This window comes from Pipistrellus kuhlii, unplaced genomic scaffold, assembly GCF_014108245.1.
Source record: "Pipistrellus kuhlii isolate mPipKuh1 unplaced genomic scaffold, mPipKuh1.p scaffold_m20_p_30, whole genome shotgun sequence".
Taxonomy (NCBI): Eukaryota; Metazoa; Chordata; class Mammalia; order Chiroptera; family Vespertilionidae; genus Pipistrellus; species Pipistrellus kuhlii.
In genome coordinates, this window is record NW_023425530.1 from 869,425 (window position 1) to 888,925 (window position 19,501).

At 53.3% G+C, this 19,501-nt stretch overlaps 2 protein-coding genes across 12 annotated transcripts in view; one reads left to right on the forward strand and one right to left on the reverse strand.

The window, feature by feature from the left end:
• The window catches only part of PIP5K1C (phosphatidylinositol-4-phosphate 5-kinase type 1 gamma), a 51,175-nt gene extending 50,957 nt beyond the window's left edge, over positions 1-218 (reverse strand). For 5 of the 8 annotated variants that reach the window (XR_004991854.2, XM_036459891.2, XM_036459890.2 and 2 more), the window contains exon 1: positions 2-217. Coding sequence is in view for 4 of the 8 variants with exons in the window: in XM_036459891.2 (XP_036315784.1) it covers positions 2-95 (94 nt within the window). In the remaining 4 variants the exon portion in view is untranslated. Of the gene's footprint in view, position 1 lies in introns of all 8 variants that reach the window. The other 3 variants (XR_004991857.2, XR_004991855.2, XR_004991856.2) reach the window with 1 other exon arrangement.
• A 5,465-nt stretch (positions 219-5,683) lies between these two features.
• Positions 5,684-19,501, forward strand: part of TJP3 (tight junction protein 3) — a 34,139-nt gene continuing 20,321 nt past the window's right edge. For 2 of the 4 annotated variants that reach the window (XM_036459881.2, XM_045589064.1), the window contains exon 1: positions 5,684-5,907. Coding sequence is in view for 1 of the 4 variants with exons in the window: in XM_036459880.2 (XP_036315773.1) it covers positions 14,816-14,833 (18 nt within the window). In the remaining 3 variants the exon portion in view is untranslated. Of the gene's footprint in view, positions 5,908-14,673; positions 14,834-19,501 lie in introns of those variants that run through there. The other 2 variants (XM_045589063.1, XM_036459880.2) reach the window with 2 other exon arrangements.

A 19,501-nucleotide genomic window follows, 5' to 3' on the forward strand; every position in this document is an offset into this window, starting at 1 on the left:
CCTGCACCGGCGCAGCTCTCCGAGGACCAGGTCGCCTCCGAGGTCACGGTCCCGCCCTCGGCACTCTCCGCCTCGTCCGGCACCTCCAGCTCCATGGCCGCGCGCGCGGACCCGCCGGCGAGCGGGCGGCCGGAGGCTAGGACTCGAGGTGCGGCCGCCGCCGCTGAACAACAACCGCCGCCGACCCGAGGCTACAGGGAGGGAGCCGAGCCCAGCGAGCGGGAGGAGGGCGGGGCCGCGGCCGGGCGCTACGCCAACACGCACGGCGCGCACCGCCAATCGGAACTCGGGGGGCGGGGCCTGGGTGCGTCCCAAACCCGCGGCGAGCCTCGAGCGCCCCCACACGCCCAGGGTGTGGAAGGGCAGCGCCATTCCAGCCACTAAACATTGTAATGGCATTACTATATATGGAAAATAAATAATACTTACAATTAATAAGTTACTTATTACCATATTATAAATAACACACGTTATTGTGTTAAATAGTTTAATATATATAGTAATTATAATAAGGTTTAATTTTCATTATGCACAATGTAAAATTATATGGGTTATGATATGTTATTACTAAATAAAATGAATACATTATAATATAATGATAACTATTGGTATATAATATAATGATAAGTATACATAATAATATTATTAAATGCTAGTCTCAGTGCCAAAGCCTTTGACATGCAAAATCTCCATAAGTTAGGGACCTGTTTTTTACTATTAGTATATTTCCAATAGCTAACACAGAACCTTATACCTAGGAAACAATGATTATTGTATAAAACTGATCAAGCAGTTATTGTCATTCCCATTTTACACATGAGAATCACACAAGGAATCATGCTGTCAATCAGTGTATTTATGTCTGAAGAACAATTGTATCACTGTTGTTATTAAAATCTAATGGTGAATTTATTAATGATATGACTAGACAGTTATTTATTGGGAAGTCATGATTTGAGGAGTAATAAGTGCTGCAGTCAGTAGTTTTATTCATAACCAATGGTTTCTGATGGGGGTGTGGCTGGGGTCTAGGAGAGAGGGCAGATGTCCTGCTAGTGAAGGTGGGGAGCTGGGATGTTTTCTCTCAGGCCTGCCTGACTCCAAAGGCATGGTCCCTCACCATTGTCGGGGGTGCTGGGGAGACATACCCTGGAGTTTGGTAGAGATGCAGAGTCTTGTACCCCACCTCAGACCTCCTGCATCAGACGCTCCTGGGGTGGGACCCCACCGTCTAGGCTTCAATGAGCCCCTAAGGCAGTGTGCATGCCGGAGAGAGTCTGAGAAGCACCCGATCAGACCACTGGGGAAGGGCTGGGGGTTGGATTAGTGATAAGGATCATGAAAATGAAATTTAAAAAAAAAATTTCAGGTTTGATTCTGAACCTCTCCTAGTAGGAAGTCAGTACTAAAACTGAAAATTCAAGAAGTGGCAAAACAGGCATTGTTTAAAGATGCAGAAATGAATGTCAAGATAATTTAACTTAATCTAAGAGGATGGCACCTCTGGGAAGGGAGAAATTGTGGGTGACAATGTCACTGCTAATTTTAACAAACCTGAAAAAGAATTCGACTCTTTAAAGTGCATGTGTGTATAAACTTTAGTTTTGTGTGTGTGTGTGTGTGTGTGTTTAACAATATGTAAAGAGAAAAAACCAAGCTGGTGCAAGGGTGGAGGGTGGAGGGTGGAGGGTGGGAGGGGACAGGAGAGGAGGCTGGGAATGGAGAGGAGGGAGGGGCCGGGTCTGGGTGGGGCAGCAGCTTCTGGTCCTCTTGGTTCATCCTCCCACGTCCCTGCTCCCTTATTCCCGTTTTTTAATTTTTTCTTGTTTATTGATTTTAGAGAGAGACATTGACTTGTTGTGCCACTTATTTATGCATTCACTGGTTGCATCTTGTATGGGCCCTCACCAGAGATCGAACCCCCGACTTTGGCAAGTGGGGAGGATGCTCCAAGCAACTGAACTACCCAGCCACTTTCCCGGTTTTACAAGGCGGAAAACTGAGGCTGCCAGCGGGGCCAATTGCCTGGTTTCGGGCGCCCCCTCGTGGTCATGTATGCTATTAGCATCAACGCTAGCTACCAGCTAGGAGGGACCCTTGTCACTCCCACCCCCCACCCTATATTCCATTCATTCATTCATTCATTCATTCGTTCGTTCGTTTGTTCGTACATGCATGCATGCATTCATGCCACAAAGACTAACTGATCACCTCCTGTGTACCAGGCACTGTTCTAGGCCACGGGGACACAGGAATGAGCAAGACAAAATCCCTGACCTCAATAAGGTGACATTCTAGAAGAGAGATAAACAAGCACAAGACAGAAGGTAGTTTCAGCTGCTAGTACACCGATTGAAAATAGCACAGATGTGCTCACAACCAAACCAGAGAGGGTTGGACCTGCATCACCACCATTTGTCCACCATCCAGAACTGAAGTGTTATTGCTGACATGTTCACATGAGGAACTGTTTGACATTGAAATTGGGACTCAAAAGAACTGCCGAGAAAGAAAGAAACTCACCACAGACTGATTCATTTGCCTCTCAGCATAACCATTATGGCCTGTCCCATTTCCAGTTCTTATAAGTGTATTTCTAGTATCACGTGATCTCACTCATCTAGGGGAAATGATGAGCAACATAAACTGGTGAACAAAAACAGACCCGGAGACAGGGAAGCATCGATCAGACTGCCAAACCTCAGAGGGAAGGGAGGGGAGGGGAGAGTTAAGGGGAAGAGATCAACCAAAGGACTTGTATGCATGCATATAAGCCTAACTGGTGGTCATGGACAACAGTGGGGTGGGGGCATGCATGGGGAGGGGTTTGGGATGGGAATGGGGGGATGAGGACAAATATGTGATACCTAATCAATAAAGAAATTATTTATTTGTTTATTTATTTTAATATATTTTATTGATATTTTACAGAGAGGAAGAGAGAGGGATAGAGAGTTAGAAACATCGATGAGAGAGAATCATCGATCAGCTGCCTCTTGCACACCCCCTACTGGGGATGTGCCTGCAACCAAGGTACATGCCTTTGACCGGAATCGAACCCGGGACCTTTCAGTCCGCAGGCCGACGCTCTATCCACTGAGCCAAACCAGTTTCAGCAAAGAAATTAAGAAAAGAAAAGAAAAGAAAATAACTATGGCAATAGAATGTGATTTAAAAAAAAAAAGGCAGGCTCAATATCTATTATTCATTAAGCACCTATTCCAGCACGGCCCAAGAACTACAATGCAAGCCAATGTAATGGCCAATTTTTAAGATTTTAATGATTGATTGATTTTAGAGGGGGAGAGATATTGTTGTTCAATTTGCTTATGCATTCATTGGTTCATTCTTGTATGTGCCCCAATCAGGGATTGAACTTCCAACCTTGGTATACTGCGAGGACGCTCTCATCAACTGAACTACAGAGCCAAGGCAATACAAGCCAATTTAAATGTAAAATCTTAACCTCAGCCCTAGCTGGTTTGGCTCAGTGGTTGGAGAGCTGGCCCTTGGGCTTAAGAATCATAGATTCGATTCAGGTCAAGAGCACGTACCTTGGTTGCAAGCTCGATTCCCAACCCTGGTTGGGGTGCGTGCAGGAGGCAACCAATCAATGTGTCTCTCTCACAGTGATGTTTCTCTGTGTGTGTCTCGCTCCCCCCCTTCCACTCTCTCTGAAAATCAATGGGGGGGAAAATATCCTTGGGTGAGGATTAACAAAAATATGAAATCTTAGATGTTATTTTTAAATTTCTACTAACCACATTATAAAAAGCAAAATAGAAAGTGGTAAGTTAGTTTAACCATATGTCTCATTTGACCCAACAGATGCAAAATATCATTGCAACATAGAATGGATATTAAAAATAACAAGCTCTGTGGTACATTTACACTGCGGAATACTGTGCAGCAGTAAAGAAGGATCTCTCACCCTTTGAGACAGCCTAGAGGGAGAGTATTATGCTAAGCGAAATAAGCCAGTCAGAGAAAGACAAGTATCACGTGATCTCACTCATATGTGGAATCTAATGAACAAAATACTCTGATGAACAAAATAGACCCAGAGACGTAGAACCATGGAACAGACTATTGAATCTCAGGGAGAAGGTGGGAGTGGGTGGATGCATGGGAAAAAAATCAACCAAAGAACTTATATGCATATAAGCATACTCCATGGACACAGACAAGAGTGTGGTGAAGGCCTGGGGAAGGGGGTGGGGGGCAGCTAGAAGGAGTCAATGAGGAGAAAAGGGGGACATATGTAATACTTTCAACAATAAAAAATGCTTAAATATATTTTATTGATTTTTCACAGAAGAAGGGAGAGAGAGAGAGAGAGAGCCAGAAACATCAATCAGAAACATCAATGAGAAAGAAACATTAATCAGCTGCCTCTTGCACACCACCTACTGGTGTGTAATGGAATGGAACCTGGGGCCCTTGAGGCCACAGGCCTATGCTCTATCCACTGAGCAAAACCGTTCAGGGCTAAAGATTTTTTCTTTAAGTACCATGTGAAAAAATAAGGAGCCCATCCGGTGTGGCTCAATGGTTGAGTGTCGACCCATGAATCAGGAAATCACAGGTTCAATTCCCATTCAGGGCACATGCCCTAGTGGTGGGCTCAGATCGCCCGTAGCAGGCATGCAGAGGCAGCCAAACAGTGTTCCTCTTTCATCAATTTCTCTCTAACCCTCTCCCTTCCTCTCTCTCTCTAAAATCAATAAAAAAAGTATTTCTGAGAAATAACAAGCTATTTTACATTCTTTGGGAGTACCACATCCTCCAAATCTGGTGTGGTTTTTTTATACTTAGCCACATCTCATTCGTTGGGATCAGTCACTTGTGGGTAGTATCTAGAAGATGTGGACCTACTGTGTGCTCTGTCCTGTTTGACGCACGTCAGGGACATTTATTCATCCACTCCCCATTCGAAACTCCCTGGGAAGTAGATGCTAGTTTCCCCCCCATTTTTTTATTTATTATTATTTTTTAATATATTTTATTGATTTTATACAGAGAGGAAGAGAGAGATAGAGAGCCAGAAACATCTATGAGAGCGAATCATCAATCAGCTGCCTCTTGCACACCCCCTACTGGGGATGTGCCTGCAACCAAGGTACATGCCCTTGACCGGAATCGAACCCGGGACCCTTCAGTCCCCAAGCCAACGCTCTATCCACTGAGCCAATCCTGTCTCGGCTCCCCCATTTTCAGATGAGGTGACTGAGGAGACCCAGAGCTACCCAGCTGGGACATGATGGAAGGTTCTTGGCACAGGAACCTGGACGGTCGCTTTGCAGCACAGAAGCAGGATTTGCTCTCAGATCTGCGGGGCGGGAAGGAGCCAGCCCTGCCACCTTGTATGAGAGGGCACAGGTGGTGGAAGGCACAGCGAATGCAAAGGCGTGGCAGTTCCCGCTGCAAAGGGAGCAGAGGGGAGAGGGGGGAGCCAGGAGGAGTTTTGTTCTTTTATTTCTTCATTTTTTCACTCAGCCTTTCCCCAGGACCAGCCTCTCCGTGCTGGTCCCAGGGCTGATGTCAGCACACAGCCCAGGGGTGAATGGACCAGGCAGGGCACGGCGCAGCGTCCCTGGCCTCCGGGCCAGCAGGGGTTAAGGCCAGCTGCTCCCACGTGAGGGCACCTTACGACAGAGCCACACACCCAGCCAGCCTCCCCGTCTCGCTCACACCGCCAGTCCGCCTGTGCATGTCGCATGTTGCCGTGCTGGTTCCACTTGGCACGGGACCCGCCAGCCTGCCGCTGCCACAAGGGAGGAAAAGTTGAGCAAACAGGTGGGGAGGACAGAGCTCCAACCTCAGGTTCCCTCCCCACCCCCATGCCAGGCGGGCACCCGAGCCCAGGCTCCTGCTGCCTGCCCCGAGGCCTCTCAGCCTTCTAGACAGGTAAGTCCCCGCTCTGCCCATCACCCCGAGTCCATCGCTGGGGCCCGGGACCCCAGATCGCCTTCCCACAGCTCCCCCGAAAGCAGGAAACTGACACTCCTGCGTGGGCACTGACATAGTTTCTACAGGATTATCTGGCTGGCAGCTACTGGCCCTGGCAGGCAGCCCAGGACGCTGGAGCCAGAGACTCAAAGGGTCATTGTTGGCCCAGGTGGTGCCCGGGGGCTGAGGGGGCACGATTGGTCTCTCCGATCCTCCACACTGAGGACGGGAAGCGGGCAGGGAGGTGGCAGGCGGGGCAGCGTGGCCTCTGGTCCATGTGGGGGCCGCCCAGGAGTCTTCTGGGGATCGTGCGGGCCTTCCACCCGAAGGAGCTGGGAAATAGGTCCTGGGGTGGCCTTCCCTCGCTTCTCCTGAAGGTGAAACGCAGGAGGGGGTGGGGGTGAGCAAATGGTTGTCACAACAGTCCCCGGAGCCATCTGTGGGCGAGGAGCCAGGACGGTCCTTGGGCGTAGAACCCAGGAGGAGAGGGGCTGGGCGGCAAGACGTTTTTCTGGGTCATTTGCTCCCAGAAGCGCCGGACAAAGGGAGCTTCCTGAGAGCCAGTGCCTGATCGCACCTCAAATCTCTTTGTCCGGGACCAAGTGGGTCCCTGGGGGCTGGGAAGGCACAGGCGCCTGAGACACGGGGCACAGCGTGGCCTGGCATTGGGGATCCCCCGGGGCAGCGCGGTCATGGAGCCCGGGAGCAGGGAGGCTGGAGATGGGGGGGGGGGGTTGTGGGATTGTGAGGGATATGTTTCGACTGAGACAGCCTCCGGCCATTTCTCCTACCTGGGTCTCAGTTTTCCCCTCTGTGAAGTGGGTATAAGAGCCACCAGAGAGCAGGGCTGCTGAGAACACGCACCACAGTGTCAGCAGTAGATGCCAGTCTTGTGGGGGCAGCGGGAAAAGGTGTCTCACTCAAAACCAGACCTCAGGCCAGCCACTTTCCTGTTTCATTCTTTTGGGGGTACCGCATCTTCCAAATCTGGTGTGGTTTTTATATTTAACTCTGGCTCAGAGAGGGGCAGCCACTTGCCCAGGGCTGCACAGCAAGTTTGGCTGCCAGGCAGCTAGGAGTCAACACGCAGAGAGCAGGAAGGTCGGGGGGCTGCCCACGTCCCCCAACCGACGCCCCAGGCTCAGCATCTTACCCATTTCCGCCTCCCTGGCTTAGTGCTGCCAGGAGGCCTCGGGTTCTGGGGAAAGTTCACTCTCTAGCACGGGTTTCTGCTCTTCCTCCTCGCCCTGGTCCCATGCCAGAGGAGCCGTGTTTGCTCAGGGTGGAGTCTGGCACTCTTTGGAATGGACGGAGGTTAATGAGTGGGGAGATGGGAATGGGAGGGGAAGTGCCCAGAGACTGAGCCTGAATGCATGGGGCCTACTGTGTGCCGGTGCTGGTATCGTGGGCTGGTATTTTGGCGGAGAAAGACTGAGAAGGAACAAGAGACATAAGAAGGAAGTAAACTCTCCTAAATTGTATCCTGAGTCAGAAAGTGGTCAGTTTCACAGGAAAAAAGAAGTAAAAGAAGTTCAGCAGAAACCGATTTGGCTCAGTGGATAGAGCATCAGCCTGCGGACTGAAGTTCCCGGGTTCGATTCCGGTCAGGGGCATATACCTTGGTTGCAGGCACATCCCCAGTGGGGGGTGTGCAAGAGGCAGCTGATCGATGATTCTTTCTCATCAATATTTCTAACTCTCTATCCCTCTCTCTTCCTCTCTGTAAAAAATCAATAAAATATTTTTTTTAAAAAAAGAAGTTCAAGAAATAGGAATAAAATAGACAGAAAGACATTTTATCGTCTTAAATAAAGATTAGGGAGGACCCACTGGGTGAGACTTGAAGGAAGGACTCGGGCGTTCCAAGCAGAGGTAACGTGGTGTCTAAAGGCCCCAGGGCAGGCAGTTGGAGGAACAGCGAGGAGGCTGCATGGCTGGAGCTGAGTGCGTGAGGGGGAGAGTGGGAGGAGGTGAGGGCAGGGAGGGGATGGGGCAGGTGGGGCAGGACCTTGTGGGCTTTTACTGGAGGGAAGCAGGAGTCCTGAAGGGCTGTGGGCAGAGGATGGACCAGACCTGATTCAGCTGCTCACAGGTGCCCTCTGGTGGTTGTAGGGAGAACAGCCGGTGACAGGGAAGGGCAGGGGCCAGGGCTGAGCTGCCTGGGTTGGTCCAGGTGGAAGCAGAGGAAAGGACAGACGGGGGCAGATCCCGGGAAGACTGGGTAGAATGACAGCACAGCGTATGCTGATGTGTGAGAAATGGATTGGGGTCCAGGGTGATTTGGGAGAAAAGTGGGAGAATGTTCTGGGGTTTGAAGAATTGGATGGGTGAGTGGGACAAGTAGCTGGGAGTAGACATCCAACGGGGGAGGCTTGGATGCTGGTGTGAAGCCTTTCGGTGTGAGGGTGTTAAAGGATAGTTTTCCCCAAAAAAGGGAAAAACACGACTCTTATACTAATCTGAAAACAAACAGGTGCTTTATGAGCTTGTTTAACTCATTCATTAATGTGGGAACCAGTAGGATTTTATAGCCTGTTCATGAATGAGTGTAAAGAAAGAACACACACACAGAGACATCAAGAATGCTGAAATGAATTTACAAATCAATTCAAACCTGGTCGATAGTCACAGGGCAATAATGATCTGTGATCCACAGGACAAAATCCATTTGCACTTCTCTGGACAGGACTCATTTGCAATAACACCAGTTTCCTGTCATTTTCACGGCTGTAAAGCAGTTCACAGGCGGTGAGAGGCATCGGTGACTTGGGAGGGAGGGCAATGCCAGGACTTGGTATTAATCAGGTGCTCAGTGAGTATGCTGTGAGTGGATGCTGGGGACCTATTGAATGCTCCTGAGCTAAAGCCGATGAGAGGGCAGGGCGGCAAGGATGAGCTCCCGACTCCGCCTCCGCAGGGCGGAGTTATCCCTAGCCCTCACCCAACCAATCAGGGTTAGCCGAGGCAGTGACATCACCACCTACGGGAGTAAACCCCCGGACTGGGCGAAATTCCCTCTCTCTTCCGCCATGCTGCCGGCGTGAGTGGGAGGAGCCCATGCTAGCATGGAACAGGCTCTTTTGTTTATTGCATCGGACTCCGCTCCCTGGTGGTCCTTGGGGATCAGGAAGTCTGGGCGTAACACCACAGCTCACTCACTGCACAGTCCCTGGTGGGGCTATTGGTTGAATATCTGCTCTCCGCGCTGGTCTGGGAGTTCTACTATTGTAGCATCCTCAGTACCTAGAACAGTGCCTGGTGTGCAGTAGGCACTAAATAAATAAGTAAATAGCCGAAACCGGTTTGGCTCAGTGGATAGAGCGTCGGTCTGCGGACTGAAAGGTCCCGGGTTCGATTCCGGTCAAGGGCATGTACCTTGGGTGCAAGCACATCCCCGGTAGGGGGTGTGCAAGAGGCAGCTGATTGATGTTTCTCTCTCATCAATGTTTCTAACTCTTTATCCCTCTCTCTTCCTCTCTGTGAAAAATCAATAAAACGCATATTTTTTAAAAAATTAAAAAATAAATAAATAAATAGCTCATCTACTATTCTGAGCAGAGCAGGAGGGCCAGAGCTGTGTACTCTAAGAGGGCAGACTCCAGGCTGGGCAGGCTCAGCCACACAGCAGATAAGGATCCGGGGGGGCCTTTAACGAGAATGGCCAGAGGGCAGTTGGCCTGGGGCCCTGCTGCGAGGCCAGACTGAACACAGGGGCTGTGAGAAAGGTGTTAAGGGCCAGGGTCCTACCCGGCCGCTGCACAGGACACAACCTTGACACAGCGTTCTGGGGGCCCCTCCAGTCCTGGGGACACCACAATTCGCCTTTGTGCTTTCCCACGGGGGCTGTGTCCCTCCCCCTGGTCTGGAGTGGAGAAGGACGCTCAAGGAGCAAACCTTCCGTGGGCCTGCTCCGTGCTGGAGGCACACACGTTGGGGCCTTCCCGAGGACACGACTCCAAGTCAGAACCTGGACAGACGGGGAAACCGAGGCAAGAGTCAGCGGGGTTGGAACTCACGCCAGGCTCAGCGTGGACCCCCTTTCCACAGAGCTTCCTTTTAGAGCACATGTGTCAAACACAAGGCCCGCGGGCCAAATCCGTCCCGCCAGGCCTTGCAATGTGTCCCGCACCGCGCTGTCATCACTGCACTCCGCTGCGTTTCCATCACAATGACAGTTTATGACTGTTCAGTAAACCATTCGGCCCGCGATTTAGGCTGGATTTTAGATTTTGGCCCCTTCTCTGATTGAGTTCGACACCCCTTTTTTAGAGCTTCGACATCTGGGCCCCCTCTGGCTGCAGACTGTACTTTAAGCTTCTAGAAAGGTCTACAAGCTGTCCTCGCTCTCCCTTTCCTCCTCCGTCCAAGTGGCGTTACTAAGGGGCACCGGGACCCCACGCTGCCAGCCCCTGGGCCCTCGCTGCTCAGTGCTCAGTGCTCAGTGCTCTCCGGGAGCTGCCTCACCCAGTCCCGCCCGTCCTCAAGCCCCAGGAACCCCCTTCCCCTCCCACACACCGTCCAGCCATGAGGAACGCGTCAGGCCAACCCAGGTGCGAGGCATTCTACCGCGTCCCGGCCAGCCTGCTCCGGACGGTAAAGGCTGTGGAACAAGGCGGGCGGCGCCCGAGCTGGCTGAACGCACCGGGGATCCTGGGTGGGTCCCGGGCAGAAGAGGGAAAGGAACAGAACCTGATTACAGCTCAGAGTTTACCCAACAGTGACGTGGTAACGTCGCTTTCTTAACTCCCACAAATATGCTGATGTCACGTGCCGTGTTAATTTGGGGGGAAGCCGGGAGAGGGGCATTTGGGACTCTCCGAATTCCATCTACAACTTTTCTATAAATTTAAAATCGTTCCAGAATAAAATGTTCATTAAAAAATGGAGGGGGGGGGGACAACATCTTGCAGGGCCTCCAGGCTTGGCCTCCCAGTTGTCCTCTCCCCACCACAGTCAGTCCTCCCTCCAAGCAGCCACCCAAGGGTGCTCTGAGCACCCTGGACCCCCACAACATGTCTTCCCCACGGCAGCCACAAGGCGGTGCCTGTGAGCACCTGAGTCCGGTCTTCCCAGTGTTCATGGGTCTCCAGGGCTTCCACCTCCCTCCCTACAAGAAACAACTACACCCCAATCTCACAAGGCCCTGGGGGACCTGTCCCTGTCCCCTCCCCGCCCTGACTCCTCACTAACCCCCCCCCTCGCTCCCCACACACACACACTCTGCTCCAGCCCTGCAGGCCTCCTCTCTGTTCTCCCAACATGCCAGGCAGGGCCCTTCCCCAGGGCCTTTGCACGTGCTGTTCACCGCACCCAGCACACCTTCCCCAGACCTCCCCGTGGCGCCCCCTCACCTCAGGTCTCACTGTTTCTCTGCCCAGGTGCCCCGCACCTTGGTCACCCTTACTGAACTCCGTTCTCATCTCATCAGGGTGCTACCTCCTCAGAGAAGCTCTCCGTGAGCCCTGCGTCCAGGGCATGTCTCTCTGCCAATGCTCTCAGAAGTCTAGGTTGTACTTTTTAGTTTGTTTTTTTTTAAAATATATTTTATTGTTTTTTTACAGACAGGAAGGGAGAGAGATAGAGAGCCAGAAACATCGATGAGAGAGAAACACCATCAGCTGCCTCTTGCACACCCCCCTACCAGGGATGTGCCTGCAACCAAAGGTACATGCCTTTGACTGGAATCGAACCCGGGACTTTTCAGTCCACAGGCTGACGCTCTATCCACTGAGTCAAACCGGTTTCGGCTTTACTTATGTTTTTTGATGATTTCGTTATGGTTTACTTCCCCTGGGGGTCCTGGGCTTCCTTTAGAGCAGGCACTGGGTCTGTGCTGTCCGTCCTGTGTGTACACAGTGGGCACTCAATACATGCTAATGATTGAGCCGATTCCAGAGCTGCTTCGGGACATTCTTGGGTTCCGGTCTGACCTGTTGGGCCACAGATGGCCTCAGCTTCTTGTGGCACACCCGCTGAGCAGCCTCCACCAGGAAGTTTCAAAGCCCAGGACTAAAGCTCCAGGCTGCTCCTCCTCCTGGTCGCAGACACGCTGGGGGGCCTCGGCCCGGCCTCTGCCCTCTCTGGGCCCCAGTGCCCCCACAGATGCTCAGAAGGGGCCATGCAAGTTCGTCTTGCAAGTACTTCTGGGGCCTCACCTCCCCCTGCATCCTCCCCGAGCCCCCAGGCCACACCGCACTGCCCTTGGCCGGTGGAAGTTGTTGCAGCAAATCAGGCGGGAAGTCGGTCCCCATCCCTTCTTCATGCACTTAGTGCACAGCAGGGGCTTGAGACATGTTTTGTTGAGTGAATGACTCAAATGAATAAAAAAAAAAAAAAAAGAAAGAAAGAAAGCATGAATGAAGTGGGCAGATGAAGAGCAGATTTCTAACTCTGTGAAGGGATCTGGGGGTCTGGGGTCCAGGGAAGGGGACTCGAGGCCATGCTCTCTCCAAAGCCCGGGACTTGAGCACGGGGTCGTCTCAGGGGGATCCTGAGGCGCCTTTGCCTGCTCTCGAAAAGGGCATAAAAACGTGAGATCAGAGTCATGGTGGCTGGAGGAAGATCATCCATCTGTCCGGGTGTGGTCGCCCTCTCAGAGTGGGGTTTCTCTACTCCAGCGCTATTGACACTGGGGTCAGTCCATGCCCTGTGGGGGCCATCCTTGTGTGTGGGGGGTGGGGGGCAGTACCCCTGGCCTCCGTCCACTGGATGCCAGGAACACTTCCCGTCATGACAGCCACGGATATCTCCAGACATTACCCAGCGTCCCCTGGAGGCGGAATCTCCCTCCAGGGGGAAGTACTGATAGTGAGGGTCTGAGGTCAACCAGCCAGGCCCCTCTTTGGTTGGTCAGGCTGTCACCTGACCCACCTGGCCTCCGCTGTCTCAGCTGTAAAATGCACACGTGACTATCACAGGTAACATGATATCGGCATGAAGCAAGCACTCAATAAGAGTGACCCAGCGGTCTCATTTCCATGGATTCCATCCACTCACTCCATAGACAATGGCACTGCGACCAGGTGGCAGTGAGTGCGGGGATTCAGGATGTCCCCCTAGCTTCAGGAGGTCACAGGCCCCTTGTCTGATGTGCCAAACTTGTGCCCCAATCAGTGAGTCCGCCGGAGTAATTGCAGCCACAAACCCCCATGTGTGTGTGCACCGGCAGGGAGAGCTTATTTATGTTTTTTCCTATGACCCATTAAAACAAATACACAGCTATTTAAAAAAGTGTTTGACATGTTCTACCTAAAATCAGCTTCTGTGCTGTAGCTGAACGTTACATGGAGAAAGGCTGTCTGAAGCACCAAGCAGGTCTTCAGAAGGGGCTTTGGTAAAGGTTATTGCTTTGGTGGCACTTGGGGACCCTTAGGGCGCTGATTATGGCTGACTGGTGCATCCAGACAAGTATTTTTTTTTGGAGAAACTGCAGTTGGGAGGAATGAGGAGTCAGTTTTGAGGGCCTCAAAGACTTTGATTACATTGTCTGTCTTTTTCACTTGACAAACTCTTATTCAACATTCAAACGCCACTGCCCGGCTGGTATGGCTCGGTGGTTGAGTTTTGACCTATGAACAAGAAGGTCACTGTTCGACTCCTGGTCAGGGCACATGCCCAGGTTGTGGGCTCAATCCCCAGTAGAGAGCATGCAGAAAGCAGTCGATCAATGATTCTCTCTCATCATTAATAGCTCTCCCTTCCTCTCTGAAATCAATAAAAATATATATTTTTAAAAAACACACATACAAACACAGCTGGGATGCCCCCTCTTCCAGGAAGCCTTCCCTGATCTCCCAATTTCCTTTCTGCTTCACTCCTTTCCATAAGTCCAGGGTTTCCCTCTGCACAGTCTTGACTGGATAAGGCTGGGAAGAGGAGTCTCTACCCAGATCTGCCCTTTACGTCTTGGGGTGAGGTGGGGTTCTGAATGAGCTGAGCCTTAAGGAGGGCTTTTGTGTAGGTTTTTTTTCTTTTTTTTTTTCTTCCTTTAAGCAGAAAGGAATGTGGGTGTAGCCACCACCAGCTCCACCCATCCAGGTGACTTCCTCCCTGTCACCCCCGGGGATACTTTCTAGACTTTACCTTAGGGAACTGGGTCCCTGAGGGTGAGGCAGCCTAGGTGAGGAGAAGGAAGTCGACCTTTACTCTCAGGAGTCTGAGGCATTTCCTCCCACCCCGCCCTCTTCTGCTGGGGGCCCAGCCCGGTGCTGGGAGTGAAAACAGAGCCAGGCCCCAGTGGGGCAGCTGTGCACCTTCAGAAAGTCTGTGCTGATTCCTCTCTGGGCCTCAGTTTCCACCTAGGAAATGGGGTAAACCTCCTGGAGATGGGGTGCCTCCAGCGCCCTACGCTCCGGAGGCCTCTAGCTCTCAGCCAGCTTCGGATCTATTAGTCCTGCTCACCGGATCTCCACATGTGTGTGCTTCCCTGGTAGAAAGCCCATCCAATAGCAGCTCCGCTCCCGAACGCGGCCAGTGATCCCTGCCGGGTCTTCCTTGCAGCCGCGCCTGGCTAGTCTCCAGCCTCGGCCGGTGGCAGGTGCTCGGCTGGAGGGAAAACCCGCTCCGGATTTCCCGCCCGGGGCTGGACCCTCGGGTGGCGGCCGGTGGGGGTGAGGGCGGAGGCGGTCACCTCGGCATCCCATCCCGAAGGCGTGTCGCGCGGGGGCGGGGCGGGCGGGAGGGGAGGCCGAGGAGGAAGGCCGGCAGGTGCAGCCGGAGCCGAGCGGCGGAGCGGGCGGGCGGGAGGAGGGCGATCGCTGGGCACCCACTCCGCCGCGAACCTGCCCGCCTCCCCCCTCACCCCGGGGGGAGCCATTGACTGTCTCCTGCTCCGCTGGGACCGGGCGCTGGAGGGCCCGCGTGCACCATGGCGGTGAGATTCCAGGCGAGTAGCCCGCCGAGGGCCGGAGGGGAGGGAATGGAGCCGAGGCGGGGCTGGTCCCCAGGACCCCGGGCCACCCTCTGCCGGTGGAGCAGGCGGGGAAACTGAGGCCCGGAGGCTTGCAGCGGCCAGCCCGAGGCTGCACGGCGAGACCCTAAAAGCTGCCTCCGTTGCCCGGCAGACCTGGGTTCCAATCTCTCTGTGTAACTTGAGCCGGTGAGCCAGCGCCTCCCCGTACCTCATCCGTGCAATGGGTGGTTGTCATGTTAAAGGAGAATGGAGGGCGGGTTCTGAGCGGAAAGTGTGTCCTGGTGCTCAGTGAGAGTGTGTGCAGCGGTTCCCAGGTGGGGTCTGGTAGACCGGTTGGCAGTGACTTCGGGTGTGGGCTGCGTGGCTTTGGCGAATGCGGGGAGGCTGCTGGAAAGGGAACCGCCATGTGTTGTGTTCCCACTTTATACAGAGCCCTTGACTGCGTGCCCCGGCAGAGGTAAGGGGCAGGGGCCGAGAGCCCCCTTGGCACTCAATGACTGGAGGCAGGGCTCCCTGGGTCTCCCTTTGGGGGGACTTCACCTTCCAGGATGGAGCTTGAATTGACTCACGCAGAGGAGTGGGTTTTGGGTCGGCCTGGGGGGGTAAGCTGAGGTCAGAGGGGTAAACCGAGGCCTCAGGACATACCACACGCTGCTCTGGGCTTCAGGGCGGGGCAGTCCTGGTTCCATATACCTTCCAGGCGGCAGGAGCCGCTCCCAGAACCCCCTCAGCCGCTGAATGTTTGGCACCCCCACCCCCATTGTTCCTGGAGCGGGGGAGAGACACCTGAAGCCTGGGAGCCACTTGCCCGGGGCTGTGGGACTTGGTAGGACCTGTCCCTCTGGTTGTCTCTCCTCTGGTGTTTGCAGTGTGTGTGGCCAGCACTGCGTTTGGGCTGGGGGAGGGGATGGGGGATGGGATGGGATGGGAAAAGGTCCAGGCCCACCCCCCTGGAGCTCACCTTGGGGTGTGTGTGTGTGTCTGTGTGTGTGTGTGAGAGTGTGTGTGTGTGTGTGTGTGTGGTGGGGAGGGGCAGAGGCCTCAGGGGGCTAGGTACACTGGTATCTAGTTGGGTTTTTGGCTGAATCTGGCCATTATTCCACCTTTCACCCGTTGCTCAAACTCCACGGGGCCTCTCCATGGGGACCATGCTGGGATCCCAGGGCGCCCCATCCCGCCCACAGGAGCCCTCAGACTGGAGCAGGGTAGGGAAGACAGGGGGACCCGGACAGCCCAAGTTTCAATTATCAGGGGTGTGTGTGTGTGTGTGTGTGTGTGTGTGTGTGTGTGTGTGTGCGCGCGCCGCCCCCCCCCCTCCTGCGCGCGTGCGCATTGAGGACTCATTTCCTGGAGGAAGAGACAGTAGCACTGGGGACATGAGGATAAATAGGAGTTTGTGCCTTAGCCAGTTTTGCTCAGTGGATAGAGCAGACTGAAGGGTCCCGGGTCCGATTCCAGTCAAGGGCACATGCCCGGGTTGTGGGCTCGATCACCAATGTGGGGCATGCAGGAGGCAGCCAATCCATGATCCTCTCATCATTGATGTTTCTGTCTCTCGCTCTCGCTCTCTTCCTCTCTGAAATCAATAAAAATGTATTATTTTTTTAAAATGGAAGTTTGCTTGCTGAGACCGGTTTGGCTCAATGGATAGAGCGTCGGCTTGGGGACTGAAAGGTCCCGGGTTTGATTCCGGTCAAGGGCATGTACCTTGGTTGCGGGCATATCCCCAGTAGGGGGTGTGCAAGAGGCAGCTGATTGATGACTCTCTCTCATCGATGTTTCTAACTCTCTATCTCTCTCCCTTCCTCTCTGTACAAAATCAATAAAATATATTAAAAAAAAAAAAGTTGTGCAGATTTAAAAAATAAATAAATAAATAAAATGGGAGTTTGCTAGGGAGTGCAGCATGTGCAGGGCCTGGGCAGGAGGGCCAGGAGGTGCTGATGGCCGTCACCCAAGTACCCAGAGAGACCATCCAAGAGGAGAGAGCAGGCGTTCCTAAGCCGATGACCACACAGGCCGATGTAAGACGGGTTTGGATGCTGAGAATAAAATGTGACAAATAAAACAGAGAGGAGTGGTAAGGTGCCAGGGGAGATGGGCTAACTAACCCAGGAGGGCTCCCTGAGGAGGTGGCATTGGATCTGAGGCCCAAGTGGCAGGAGCCAGCCTGTGCCAATCCCTAGAGGGTGTCCCAGGCATAGACCTGGCTGGATGAGGACGGAGGGGGTGTCTGTACCTAGATCTGCCCTTTCAACCTTGGGGTGAGATGGGATTCTAACCAGTGAGCTTCCCAGCCAGGGCAAAGGTTTGGAGGTCAACCGCACTGAGGTGGGCGGAGGGGTAGGCTTGACCCCCTGGAGGCCTCCAGGATCCATGCAGGTGAGCGTACACAAGCTGAGACAAACCTGGGCCCCTGCACCTGCCCCTGCTCCCGCCCCCGGGACTCTGGTTCCCTGGGGGCTGTGTTGTTGTTTTTTGTTTGTTTGTTTTAAAAACATTTGTATTGATTTCAGAGAGGAAGAGAAAGATAGAAACATCAACGATGAGAGAGAATCATTGATCAGCCGCCTCCTGCACGCCCCACACTGGGGACTGAGTCTGAAACCCCGGGCATGCGCCCTGACAGGGAATCGAACCGTGACCTCCTGGTCTATAGGTCCTTGTTCAAACACTGAGCCTGCTGGCTGGGCCCTGGGGGCTGTCTTGTTAAAATAAAGCTAAGAAATCAAAACTATGGGTGGGGGCATTTAATGACACCAAGTATAAAATCATAGCAAGTAAAAAGATTCTGTTTTGAAAAATAAGTTCAGAAGAAAAAATTAACCAGGTGGTTAAGAGCAGGGGTGGGGCCCTGGCTGGTAGCTCAGCTGGGAGAGCGTCATCCTCACATGCCACGGCTGCAGGCTTGATCCCTAGGGTGGGTGTGAGGAGGAAGCCAATCAATGATGCTTTCTCATCATTGACTAGTGGCCCAGTGCACGAAATCCATGCATATTAAAAAGGAATTAATTAGAAGAAATATTTTAATATTGCCATTTGCCCTTTCTCTATAATAGAAGCGTCAGAGATGAAAGAAAATTAGTAAAATGTATATGAAAATCTTCCTCCTGTCAGAGTCTAGCCTAGGGCATACCGTGGGATGCAGAATCAAGTCCCCGCCCACCTGCAGCGCCTCAAAATCCCACGAGACCCAGACCCATCTGGCCCCACTCCCATTGGGGAAGATCCTGACCCAGAGGGCCCCACCCCCATCAAGCCCTGCCAGCTGTGGGGGGGGGCACCGCCTCAGGTCCCCCAGCCTGGCGCCTGGAGGGGGGTGTGGCCCTGCCAGGCAGGTGCGCAGCCTCAGGTCCCCTGGCCCAGCACAAGGGCAGGGGTGCACCTTGAGGCCCCCATAAAGCCCCAGCAGGTGGGAGGGCACAGGCTCAGGATCCTGCCCCGGCCCAGGACCACACAGCCCCAGGTCCCTGCTGATTGCTCCTTCAGGCTCCTTATGGGAACTCAGCCTCCGCTCTGGGTGCAGCCATCTTGTGTTACAGAAACCCCGCCTCTGCTGTGGGCACCACCAGCTTCTGTGGTGGTGCGATGGTCAATGTGCATATATCCCCTCTTTATTAGATGTTTCTATCTCTCTCCCTCTCCCTTCCTCTCTGAAATCAATAAAAATATTTTTTTTAAAAAAAGAATTAACCAATGTATGCATAAATAAGTGGAACAACAAGTCGATGTTTCTCTAAAATCAGTTTTTAAGACAATAGTGAGCACGTGGGGCAGGCTACCAAGTTCCCGGATGGAAGGTCCCTTTCCTCCGGTAAGACAGGAGAGCAGCAGTACTCTTCCTCGGGCGCCCGGGATGCAGCGAGTGGGTACCGGACAGTGGACAGTGCTGCCTGCAGCCAGCGCTGAATAGCGTTGCTTATTAAAACTATGCCAAGAAAGGCCCTTGTTACTCCTTCTCACAATAACTGCCATCTCCCAAGGCGCGAGGCTCCCTCTGACTCCGGGCTCCCCTCCCACACCTCAGCCCTGAGTGATGGCGGCGGGGCTGGGGGTGCCATTTTGAAGAGCAGGAGGCTGAGGCTGGGAGAGGCTGCGCCAGCAAAAGGCAGGCCAGGGATCAGCCTTGGATGTGAGCACTAACCTGTTCCCGGCACCTGCAGGGCCAAAGGGTGAGGCCCCTTCCTCATCTTTGCTTCTCTCTCCTCCCTCCTGCCTCCCCGTCCCCACTCTTGAGAGCCAGAAAGGCTGCTTTCTTGGGAACCCAGAAGAAAAGTCCCTGGAGGGCAAATGGGGAGGGGTCTTAGGCTTGCACGGTGCCAGGCTGGGGATGGGGAGTCATTTTGACAAGACCCCCGGGGAGAAGGGCAGCCTGGCAGAAGGTGGGGGATGGGCGAGGGCTGGCTTCTGCCCAGGCTCCATGCCCCCCGCCCTTCTCCCAGGGTCTCCGGACCTGGGGACTTGCACTCTACAGCTGTGTTCTCAGCTACATCATGAAAGTAACAGAAACTGCAATCCCCAGCCCCACCTCCACCAGCTCAGTGGTCTTGGCAAGTGACTTCACTGCTCTGTGACTCAGTTTCCCCATCGGTGATATAAGATAATAGAATTTCCTCTTCGATAAATGGGATTAAATGGGAA